General features: G+C 38.5%; 1 protein-coding gene and 1 long non-coding RNA gene across 2 annotated transcripts; both read right to left on the bottom strand.

Moving 5' to 3' along the window:
* Positions 1–1,334: 1,334 nt before the first annotated feature.
* On the bottom strand, positions 1,335–5,770 carry LOC106175530 (uncharacterized). Its single transcript, XM_087017056.1, has 5 exons — positions 5,494–5,770; positions 4,690–5,297; positions 3,915–4,072; positions 3,248–3,278; positions 1,335–2,592 (listed from the first exon to the last, which is right to left on the bottom strand). The coding sequence occupies exons 2-5, from the start codon at positions 5,288–5,290 to the stop codon at positions 1,817–1,819; spliced, it is 1,566 nt and encodes a 521-aa protein (XP_086873182.1). The 5' UTR covers positions 5,291–5,297; positions 5,494–5,770; the 3' UTR covers positions 1,335–1,816.
* A 2,008-nt stretch (positions 5,771–7,778) lies between these two features.
* On the bottom strand, positions 7,779–10,654 carry LOC147760663 (uncharacterized). Its single transcript, XR_015335539.1, has 2 exons — positions 9,840–10,654; positions 7,779–8,743 (listed from the first exon to the last, which is right to left on the bottom strand). It is a non-coding gene; the product is annotated as an uncharacterized LOC147760663 (long non-coding RNA).
* Positions 10,655–11,609: the final 955 nt, after the last annotated feature.

Genomic DNA, 11,609 nt, shown 5'->3' with positions numbered 1-11,609 from the left:
ATATATAGATTAGGAGTAAATGATAGATATGCCATATTGTATGCTCTAAATTTATTGCACCTTCTTAGAAAATTTTGCTTGAACCAAAACCCAAACACGCACGCACGCACGCGCGATTTTACATTGGTAGTGTGATATGTATAACTGAATCGACTCATCTGCAGCTGTCGTGTCAAAGCAGCTTGTAACGCAACAGACGCAAGGGTAGCAGTTACTTGGGTCAATAGAATTTAAAACACATTATACCCTAACTGAACCCAACCACGAGCGCCTCTTATATATAACAATACGCGGCACTGTATAGCGGAAGTCGGTTTTTTGGAAAGGAAAATGCAGACCAGTGGAACCACAGGGTCGTCGTTTTGGACTTGGATGGTCAGTTTTTGATGAGACACTTTTACTTAGTAAACCTCAAGTTGAGCGGCCAGTGGCTGTGGCCGTTGACCATAGAGGACATCTTCTGGTGGCGGAATATGGAGGACGGGTGAAAATTTTTAGTTATGTCTGTTGATTGAAGGAGATTCTTAGAAATATCTCATTGCAGAGTCGTACAATATAGGCTGAGAATAAAATGGCGGTTGGGGGGGGGGGGGGCAGCCGTTGAAGGCAATTAATCAAGGAGGTTGTTTTTTAGGAGTGTGGTGTACTTTTGGAATCTGGCTCAAGGAAAATTAACCGATATGCAATGGACTGGATCGACTGCAGAAGTCCTACCCTCCCTATAGCCCCTAAACACCAGGTGCAGATTACTTAAAACGACGCTATATAACATGGTCTTTCTCTGTGTTATCTTTAATTTAGAAGATATCGAGAAATCGCTCGCCGAAATGAAATAGCAGTTTTATGAATTAGGGAATTTGAAACCTCTAGTCCATGAACAGAATATGTCATTTTGTGCACAAACCTACTGACCCTGCGACCTTAATACATGTACATGTAGGTGCATAATAAATGAAATACTTCATCGCAACCTCCCATCTTTTTCTTACTGATTCAGGTACTTTTGTGAACGATAAAACAAAATTCTTGCATTATAAAGGTCTGAAACACTGTATTTTGAAAACATTCATGTGGTCGTTTATAATGAAACAAACATTAATTTTAATTAAAAACTTTAACCTTCAATTGTGTTTAACAGTTTATTTTATTTCTATTTCAACATAATTGTATGTAAAATCCTTCGACATTTACATTGAACATAACATGCCTCAATGGTCGTAGAACACTTCAAGAGTTTTATTGTCTGAAGAGCCTGAAGGAGGCAAAAACGTTTATGAAGAATAATTAAACATTCAAATCATTATGTGTTTGTTTTGACTTTATATATATATATATATATATATATATATATATATATATATATATATATATATATATATATATCTGGTCTTGGTTGAATGAAAAAATTATACAAGTATATATATACAGAAAATTCATGTAAGTATAAAGAGAAAAGAGTTTCTCGATCTCTCTCCACGCACACAAACATGTTATACGTGAAACAGCTGTTAACAGTCTGGTGTCTCACTGACAGGGGCGGATTCAGAGTTATTTCCTGACAGTCTTCCAAATTATCTTTGTTGATCGGTTCTTCATTTTTGACCGTCTTCCGAAAGAAAAAATTAGATACCCGCTAATGTAAACTTGAAAATCTGACCGTCTTTCGGAAGACCCAGAAGACGCCCTAAATCCGCCCCTGAGAGACTCATATCAGTCAAGAAACTAAGAGATGTCAGTGTTTGGACACAACATTCTCCCCAGTTAAGTTCATTTTTCACAAAACACTTACAACTGGAATTTACCACCAGGTGCTTTCTCAAAGATTATCACTCAACCACTGAAATATTGAGTGTAAAGTATTTCTTATTCCTTGAAATGAGTTCCATCGCACGGTGTCATGTACACTGCCCTGCACTGAATCTCCTATAGCCCCGCCCCCCTCCTGCCGCTCTCCACTCCCACCCTGATCCCCCTCCTCCTCCCCCTCCCCCTTAGCAGTCCATTCAGGTGGTGGGCTCTTCACCTCAGTCATGTCAATACTACCAGGGTTTGATGGAGGTTCTGCTTGTGAGGGTTCACCTAACAGCTGCCCCATGTCTCTTGGTGCTGAGGCCACATGTGTGTTGAATTCAGAGCTGTCTTTGTCTGCCTGCAGGTTCAAAGACGTGGAAATGTGGCCTGGTGGGAGCGTCTGTTCTGGCGAAGAAGGTTCATTCTGCGCATTCTCATTATCAGCAGCAGCCTCGGGTGTGTTTTGTGGATGATTGCTTCCCAACTGTGCCCCTGGATCTCCTCTAACGCAATCAGTTGGCCCTGGCTCATCTTCTGAAACATCGTTGCCTGGGACTTGCCCTTGATTGTCACTATCATTCCCCAGATTGTCAGATTGTGCACTTATCTGGGCACTGGCAAGGTCATCTTCTAGATCGCCCAAGGAGTAGGTAGGGGGTACATCCAACGTGGGAAGTGACGCATCTCTCACACTAAGAGGTGATCGAGCAGAGCAAGACAAACTGGGTGCAGGGTCGAGGTTGTTACCGTGATGGGTAGGGCTAGGATGTACGGACTGGTAGCTGTCTGTGTACCCCTCACCTATCAAAATCAGAGATAATAATAATTGATTGATTGATTAACAAGGAAAACCACTTGGGTCACCACTGCTGTCCATTATTAAGTAAAAAATCTCTTACATGTTATCTCCTATTAAAAGTAAAACTTTACCATAATTGGGAAGTGTCACAAATGGTGCCATTGTTCTTATAACCCAGCATATGCAAGTTCCAACTGGGCATAAAATCATAAGAAAATGTTTATATAGTATTTCACATAACAGGTTTGCACACTCTGCATGAGGCAGATTTTACTTACTTTGGATTGCATTGTACGTAAACACAAAATGTTCATTTTATATTAAAACAATATTTTACAGCCCCAAAAAATTCTGTAATGTAAAGGAGAGTTCAGAATAAACTAATCATACCAGAAGGATCAATCTATCTCTGCTGGGACTCTCACCAAAGTGCAATTAATTTATTCAGCTTAATTGTCTGACATGCTTCCTAAACCAGCTAAGAGGTAACTAAGTCAAGCGCACACTGAAGTAAATCACCCCCAAGCTTCTCAAGGGAGCATGCCAGACACTTGAGCTGATTACATTGACTGCACTTTGAAAATCCTTGCAGAGATAGATCGAACCTGCTGGTGCCATAAGTTTATTCTGAACACCCCCTAAAAATATAAAGCTCACCCTGGTCTTCCACGTCTTGAGTAGATGGACCCTAGAAAAATTCATAAAAAGAAAACTTTTAAATTCCTTCATTAACTTATCGAAATAAATCACATACAAATAATTCTTTAAACAAGATTAATGTTAAGTCATTCGCTAAATCTCTACTTTTGCCCAACTTCATAAATTCTGTCATTAATTTTTTATATAAAAAATATTTATACTAGAAAAGCACTCCGAGAGCACATGCCTCCACCAAGGCAGCAATTTTTTATTATTATTATTGATTATTGATTGATTATTGATCCAGATGACGACCAAAAACTTTTGATCTGTTCCTTGGCCCACTTCTGACAGTTCCTAAGAATTTCATCAAAATCGGTCCATAACTTTTTGAGTTACTGTATGTTGATGATTGATTTATGATTATTGATTATTGATTGACTATTGATTCGGATCACCACCACAAACTTATCACTTCTAAGTTAACCCATTTCTGACCTACCCTGAAATTTTCATCAAAATTAGTCCATAACTTTTTGAGTTATGTTGATGACAAACAAACAAACAGACCGACAAACAGGGGTGAAAACATAACCTCCTTGGCGGAGGTAATTACACTAACGTATCATAAAAATATCAATTTCACCATAAGTGTTCTATATTCTTGTTGAAAGTGTACACCTACATTTCGGGGGTTATTTCCCCGTTGGTGTCCAGGTAATGGGGCAGTGTCCCCTGTGGAAATAGGATCAACGCGGGAGGAGTCAGAACTTTCACGTGGTCTTTGCTGGTAGCCACACCCACCTGCCACCTCTTCATTAGGGATGTTGCTGGAAACTGAAGCTGAAATAAGAAATATTTAATTGTGAACTGGCACTGGTGAAAGATTCCACAAGAAGGAAAGGTAATTCTCACCAGAAAATTTTTAAAGGTTCGTATATATTATTTTCTCTTTATGAAATATATTATTAACATTTTTTAAAGTAAAATGTAATGGTTAATTTAGAAAATGTCTGTTTTCGTTATGTTATATTTTTCACACACACACACACACACACACACACACACACACACACACACACACACGTAAACACATCGGATCAGATAATTTCCATACCCTATGAATGACAGCATCATGGACTGCATACTAAGCATGCCTATTATTATAAAGTCTCATGCATTATTATTTCCTCTGTTGATATTTTCCTTAGAGGTTAAAGCTATGCACATCCATTGATGCATTTTTCCTTATATTTGGTAGCCCTCTTTGTAAGTCTACTATAAATTTTTTTTTCCAGGGAAAAAAGGATAAAATTCCAGGCAAATCTCAAATTAATTCAATCATACCTTTGGTTACCATATATTATTACTTACAGCTACTCAGGCAGGACCAAAATAACATCATTTGAACAGTGAAATATGCCTGCCAGTGGAGGTAAACAATTTCATGCAAATCTTACCAGAGCCTCCACTGTCTGGCACTATCGGCCCACTAGCTCCTACTTGTTCATCTAAGTCTCTCTGTCGTGGATTTTCACACAGCAGAGTTTTCTTCACCTTGGACCAGGCGCGATCATCTTCTTCAGGGCTTTCTCCTTGGCGGAAATATACTATGTATGCGACATTCAGCTGTTTCGGGATGCCGCTATCGGTGGGTTGAACGCCATGGACGGCAAGGGGCACAAAGCGTGACGTACCGATCAACTCCCGGAATGCAGACTGGGCGATGTATTCTGACCAACAATCTCGAATGAAGGCTGGACTCAAAACAACGATCGTGTAGCGGGACTCCCCCAGGACTTGAAAATGTTCATTTATGATCATTCGCCCAGGGAGCAAATCACGATCTGCATAGTAGCCTCTGAGCTTTCTTGCATTATTACCATAAGGCCATGTAAACTTTTCTAAGAGTTTCACTAATGTTTTAACAAACTTTAAGCTCTTTCTTCCGTCCTCGTAATCTGGGTTCCCCCTTACTTGATCCGTGTTGTAATACACCACACAGAAGTCATATCTGTAACGTTGCGATGTCTTTTGTTGTCGGAGAGTTGAACTTGCCATGATAGTGCTGAAATAAACCTTGAAACTTGATTGTCAACAAGTTAGTTCTGTTTTTTCACCATTTTTATACATGCATGTTCGTTTGTCCCATACCAGTTCATCGATCGATACTTCAAAGTTATTTTCGTTTCCTTGTATGACAGACCTACAGAAATGTTTTAACTTTTTTCATTTAAATGAAAACATCATATAAACATTCTTGCCTCGATATCCTTGTCTCGTCTGGTATAAAAACTGGATCAACTCTACTTTATAACCTAGACGCGGAGCTGGAAAGAACACAAAATATTCCAAAATCGTCGAAATTTCCAAGGGGATTCCCCTAATTCCAGCCTCGTTCTCAGTAAATGACGTCAGTCTGAAGGTCAAGAATGGGTTAGGTCATGAAATGTTGGCGTAGGTTTATGTCCATATAGGCCTAATATATTAGCTATATGTAGCGGCACCAACAACCCACTTAACATTTCACAATTACACTAAGCAATCTGGGTGGTGCATACATACATACATAGTGTTGTTGCAATCAAACCGTAAAAATTAATGACGTTGTGGGACTTTTTGTTAGGGATGGACCAGTTCGTTCTTTGTATGCCTATATAGTGACCAACATATTGGATCAAAATTTGACTTTTGATCCAAATTTAAATAGGACTGGTGCATATTTAGTTTCGTTATTGTTCAGCTTTACATATTATGAATATTGTAATATGAATATGACAGTTTATAGGCACAACCAGTGCTTTGTCATTTACCACGTCTCTGAATTCTGATCTCAACTACCGCATTCCATCGTAGGTCTACCGCTCTAAATCGCAGCTCGCCAGCAGTTGTTGAATACTTATGATGAAAGATGCCTGCTCAGGTTATTCTCTGATATTTTTGAAAAGGCCAGTTGACGTGATAAAGTACCTGACTAACGATAACTATCTCAAGCTTCCAAAAAATTGCCAAAAGATTTTTTAAAGAAACAACAGGATCAGCATAGGCCTATGTCTATCTGGGTTGATCTAAGATAAGTGTATGTGTGCACCCATGCGTATGGTTAATTGGAATTGTATATTATTTATTTATTTATTTATTTATTTATTTATTTATTTTGTTCACAAGTTGGAGACAATTATGTTATTTAACGAGAACTTAAACCCTAAGTAGGGTGTGTGTGTGTGTGTGTGTGAGAGAGAGAGAGAGAGAGAGAGAGAGAGAGAGAGAGAGAGAGAGACTCAAAATATTTATACAGATGGGTCCTATTATCTAAAGAAAAAGATTGGAACTTGAACCACCCTTGATGTGTAAGCTCATTAATGGTCAGTCATAAAACTCCAATTTAATCACCACATTACTTAAAACAACTTTGGTAAAACAACATATTTATACCCTCTATTCTAGTGATATTATATAAATAGATTAGGAGTAAATGACAGATACGTCATATTGTATGCTCTAAATTTATTGCACCTTCTTAGAAAATTTTGCTTGTACCAAAACCCAAACACACAAACAAACAAACACAAACGCACGCACGCACGCACGCACGCACGCATGCACACACACACACACACACACAGACACGATTTTACATCGGTAGTGTGATATCTATAACTGAACGACTAATGTGCAGCTGTCGTGTCAAAACAGCGTGTAACACAACAGACGCAAGGGTAGCAATTACTTGGGTCAAGAGAATTTAAAACACATTATACCCAAACCGAACCCAACCACCAGCACCTCTTATAACAATGCCCAGCACTGTTTTATGTAGCGGAAGTCGGTTTTTGGAAAGGAAAATATTAGTGTATCAAGGAGTGCTTTCACTGGCAGCATGATTCACATACTATCGTTATTAAAATACAACTCGGTACAATACTACGGGAGGTTAATCCGTACGCTTGTACTTGCACTGCACTGGGGGATACAGGGGGATACTGGGGGGGGGGGGGGCAAGGGTGATGAAAATTACCTTGGATCGCTGGGCAAATACAAAGCAGTAGAAAAGAACATTTTTATTTTTATTTTTTATTTTTTAATCATTCATTTATTATTATTATTTATTAATATATTTTTATTATTTTTTGAGGAGGGTGAGGACAAGGAGAGAACAGGCAGCTCAGGAAAGGGTACATATTCCACCCGTGTCCTCAACCCTAGTTTCCGCCATTGTCAAAACTAGTCTTGCTTGTTGTCATTTTAGAACTTCATGGTTGTGGCTTTCGCTCTTACCCTTCCTGCATATCTCTGTTTCGTCTCAATTACTTACACATGAATAATTGAGACAAAGAGTTACTATAATATATGGGTTGTGGTTTCTACTCACCGCTCTGCTAGTCGTCTATATATATTTCCTCGGTGTCAAACGGCAGGAATCTAAGCAACCAATTTTCTTTGTCCGTTGTCATGCATGCGATTGAGTGTTACATATATACAAAGAGCCTTTTATATCTACATCAGTGATTTAATTTGACTAAGGCAGAATTACTTCTGATTCTAGAACTAAGTGTTGAATTTTTCATTTTATTTTCAGTTTCATATGTGTTCATGGTAAAAAAAATCTATATAGGCCTACGTGTAGCAATGAAACATTAATAATTATAAGGTATGGATCTCAAGGCTCAAAATACTGTTCACTTGGCTTTTAAAGTATTGTGATTTACGTGGTTAGTATTGCAATAAAGCTAAAACTGTTTACAGTCCAAAGATCGTTATTTGTACACAAGCAAAATGCTTATGAAGCTTTCAAGTTAGGTCTATTCCAAGCTGAAAAATATTCTGCTTATGAAACTGATTAAGTTAACATAGAATCCTTGTATCGTTAAGAGATTGAGATAACTGATCATCAGTTACATGTATGCAAATAGAGGACTTCATTCGTTTTATTTTACCCTAACTGCCCGTCATTTTTTTTTCAGCCTAAGTATCAGTAACTAATTTCAGTCTATAGGTATCCGTCATAATTTCATTATAAGTATCCGTCACTATTATTTCAGCCTAAGTATTAGTTATTGTTATTTTATCCTAAGTATCCGTCACTAATATTTCAGCCTAAGTATAAGTTAGTATTATTTCAGCCTAAGTATCTGTTCATCTACACTAGAGGTCAGCTGAGGGATGAAGTCAATTCCATGCATAAATTCTCGCTCACAATAGACAAATCTGTATAGAATTAGCCAGAGACACATCCATATCTGTGAATATCTCAATCCATATGTGGCCCCGGAAGAGCGTAAGTATCTGTCATCATCATTTCCACCGAAGTATCTGTTGCTATCAGTTGTCGTCTTTTGAAGGAAAAAATATTTCTTGTCCAGTCATTTTTCCTTCTAGGTAACATTCCCCATTTCTCCTGTGCGTAGTTATAACTTTTCCAGGATTTCCCATTTATTAATGCCATGAAAAGTCATCATAGTAGCTGCCTCTGTTATAACACCGCCTGTGAAGTAAGAATCGTTCTCACATCACCTATAAAAACAAAACATTAAATAATTAATTGAACAATTCAACATGGTTTCGTTTTCATCAAATTTGACATGCAAACCAAACACACACACACACATACACACACATGCACGTATGTACCCTCGCAGGTATGCACACATACACGTACATGTTGGGCGCGCGCACATACACACATTCATTTATTCACACAGGGTGTAAAAATAATGTAATTGATGTTGTTTGCATATATATATATATATATATATATATATATATATATATATATATATATATAATTTACATTTGTTTTACACATGTAGTAATGTTTCTATTGACTTAAACCAGGCCCGTAGCAAGCAAGTGCAAAAGGGGGTTCTTTTTCTGAAAATGTGGACCTTTCGTCATGAACCCATAGTTTACCTAGATCAAATTACCCATAGTGCCCCCCCCCCCCCCCACCAAAAAAAAAAAAGTAAATAAAATAAAAATAAATAAATAATCTAAGATAAATCAATTACAATTGAGGATAATGAGAGCAAAAAAGTTGTAGGATGGGTTAGGAAATAGCGCATTGAAAAATACTTCCGATTGTTTTATTATTATTATTATTATTCATTTATTTATTTATTTATTTATTTATTTATTTATTTATTTATTTATTTTAGATGATAGGCCCTACAGAGGGACAGGCCAAACAGTAGGACGCTCTAAACTAATGATCATATAAACATATAAAGCGCTTTATATAGTGATGTATCAGAACCGCCTCACAGCGAATGAAGAGCACGCAAAGTTAATGACCTGTAAATCTCTATACATATCAACTGACGGGACTGGCAATACGTCATGTTTACCTTACGTACAACTGCAGGGAATCTCTCTCTCTCTCTCTCTCTCTCTCAGAAAAAAAATCCATTCATCTCCGTCCCATATCTTACAACCTCATATCATCGTTAACAATAACTCATCCTTGAGTTGTTTAAAACTTTTTCAAAACAGCGTGAGTCACAGCCCACCCTTTATTATGACTAACTTGGAAATAATATTACCTAAGGTTTCTTTTTCATTCTACAACGTCTCTTATCTATCGTCTCTATCTTTACTTTGTGCAAACCCTTACTTTGGAAGCTTTCCCTCCATTCGAATATATATCATCCACACATCTCCGTCCATTTATCACGAATGCGGTTTGTCATGGACTGGAGAATATATGTACAACCCGGATATTGAGATGTCGTCTGCTAAAAGATTTAACCTTGTGAGATGAATACTGCGTGCTTTTCGTGTCCTGAAATATGTGTCCTTGCTATGCTTGTGACCTGAAGAATCCACGATAATTGTAGAATTGTTATTTGGGTTTTGTTTGTAGTCCACAACAAACGCTAGCACCACCATTGTGAACGCGAATATGATAAGAGCAATGAGTATCCCTACAGTAGTTATACAAACTTGTTGCTTTCGTCTTCGCCGCCTGTCCAGCGCCGCAGCGTCCACTTGGTCTCTACTCACTAAATCAAGCTCCAAATCTCTCATTTCGTACGACCTTTCCCGGTCGGGTATGAACGGTCTAGAATTCTCATCCTCAAACACGTCGTCCACTTCTATTACACTCCCTGGAAAAATGCTTTCATACGATGGCGGGAACTCGTTATTCGAGTAGTTTGTCCGTGTAGATTCCCGAGCCTTCAGGTCCCTTTGTTCCGACATGTTTGTCACGACGTAGGCCGCTGAGTATATTATGAACACCGTACTGCTTTATATGGATCGCCTGGCGTGTATAGGTCCGTCGTTAAAATTATTACCCTGCTAGATTAAAATCGCGTGACCCTGCGTTCCACTGCGAGTCGCGCTTTCGAACCGTGAGATTTGACGGTGAGTATATACCGAAGACTTCCTTTTCGACTATCTGTAATAATGTGAAGAGAAAAAATAATAACGTGCCTTTATATCTGTAGATTAATCCAAATCTAACACAGAGCCCTTATTTTGTTCTTTCACCGCAGACTCTCCTCTGACGAAAGACACCTCACGTACGCAGTGTAGGCCTAAACCGGATACAGAAATGAAGCTGAAATGAGTAAACAATAAAAAAAGGGGCACATTATTTTAAAAGAGCGGAAGTGGTTGAATTATACGCCGCGTGCGCGAAATAAATTGCTGCAAACCAGCCATAAATCAGCCTAAAGCTTCGTTTACTACAGACAAAGGGATGAAATAACGTAACATTAGCCACCAGATTATTTGCCGCGAAATGCGTTAGTACAGTGACGTCAGAGAGCAGAGTTACTGACTTACGCAACTTTGCGTAGGTACCTATAGGCTACCCTCCACCAGGGTCACAGATTGGTTTTTCACTACATATTCACTGATAATGTCTCTGGCTAAATATAGTCTTTTGATTGTGGCTGGTGGAATTTTTTTTTTTAACATAACTTTATTCAATTGATAAAGGTGGAAAATGTGCCTATAATATCTGCCGCCCTGGTAGAGGCAGGGGCGGATCCAGGATTATGTGAAGGGGGGTCCGCGGATGCAAAACCGCCCCCCCCCCCTTCCCTTTGGCGTTGGGTTCAGGGCCCTCTGAAATTTTGATATTTTAGAGGGCGATGGGTGCCATTTGGTACGGTTAAGAACTATGATTCAGTTAGTCAAAATTCTAATTTCAAGAGGCGACCATATTTTTTTCAGAGATCGAAGGGGGTTCAGGACCGCCCTGCCCCCCCCCCCTTAATCCGCCACTGGGTAGAGGGTTCATGTATCTATAGGCTACAACGCATATCTGACCACCGATTTCTTTCTAGATTCTGTTTAAGCTAATAATACCACCGTAGCCAAATGAGTTGATTTCAAACGCAATGTTTGCAACAAGTATACATTTCTTTTACGTGGA

The sequence above is a fragment of the Lingula anatina genome, chromosome 7 (assembly GCF_051362555.1).
Source record: "Lingula anatina isolate TDL-2025a chromosome 7, LinAna3.0, whole genome shotgun sequence".
NCBI classification, from domain to species: domain Eukaryota; kingdom Metazoa; phylum Brachiopoda; class Lingulata; order Lingulida; family Lingulidae; genus Lingula; species Lingula anatina.
This window is presented reverse-complemented; position numbering and strand designations above follow the sequence as displayed.

Coding starts and splice junctions, on each gene's coding strand:
- LOC106175530 (XM_087017056.1), bottom strand. CDS start 5,290: ATGGCAAGTTCAACTCTCCGACAACAAAAGACATCGCAACGTTACAGA. Junction 3,279..3,914: donor GGGGAAATAACCCCCGAAAT/GTAGGTGTACAC, acceptor GAATTTTTCTAG/GGTCCATCTACTCAAGACGT. Junction 2,593..3,247: donor TCAAGACGTGGAAGACCAGG/GTGAGCTTTATA, acceptor TGATTTTGATAG/GTGAGGGGTACACAGACAGC.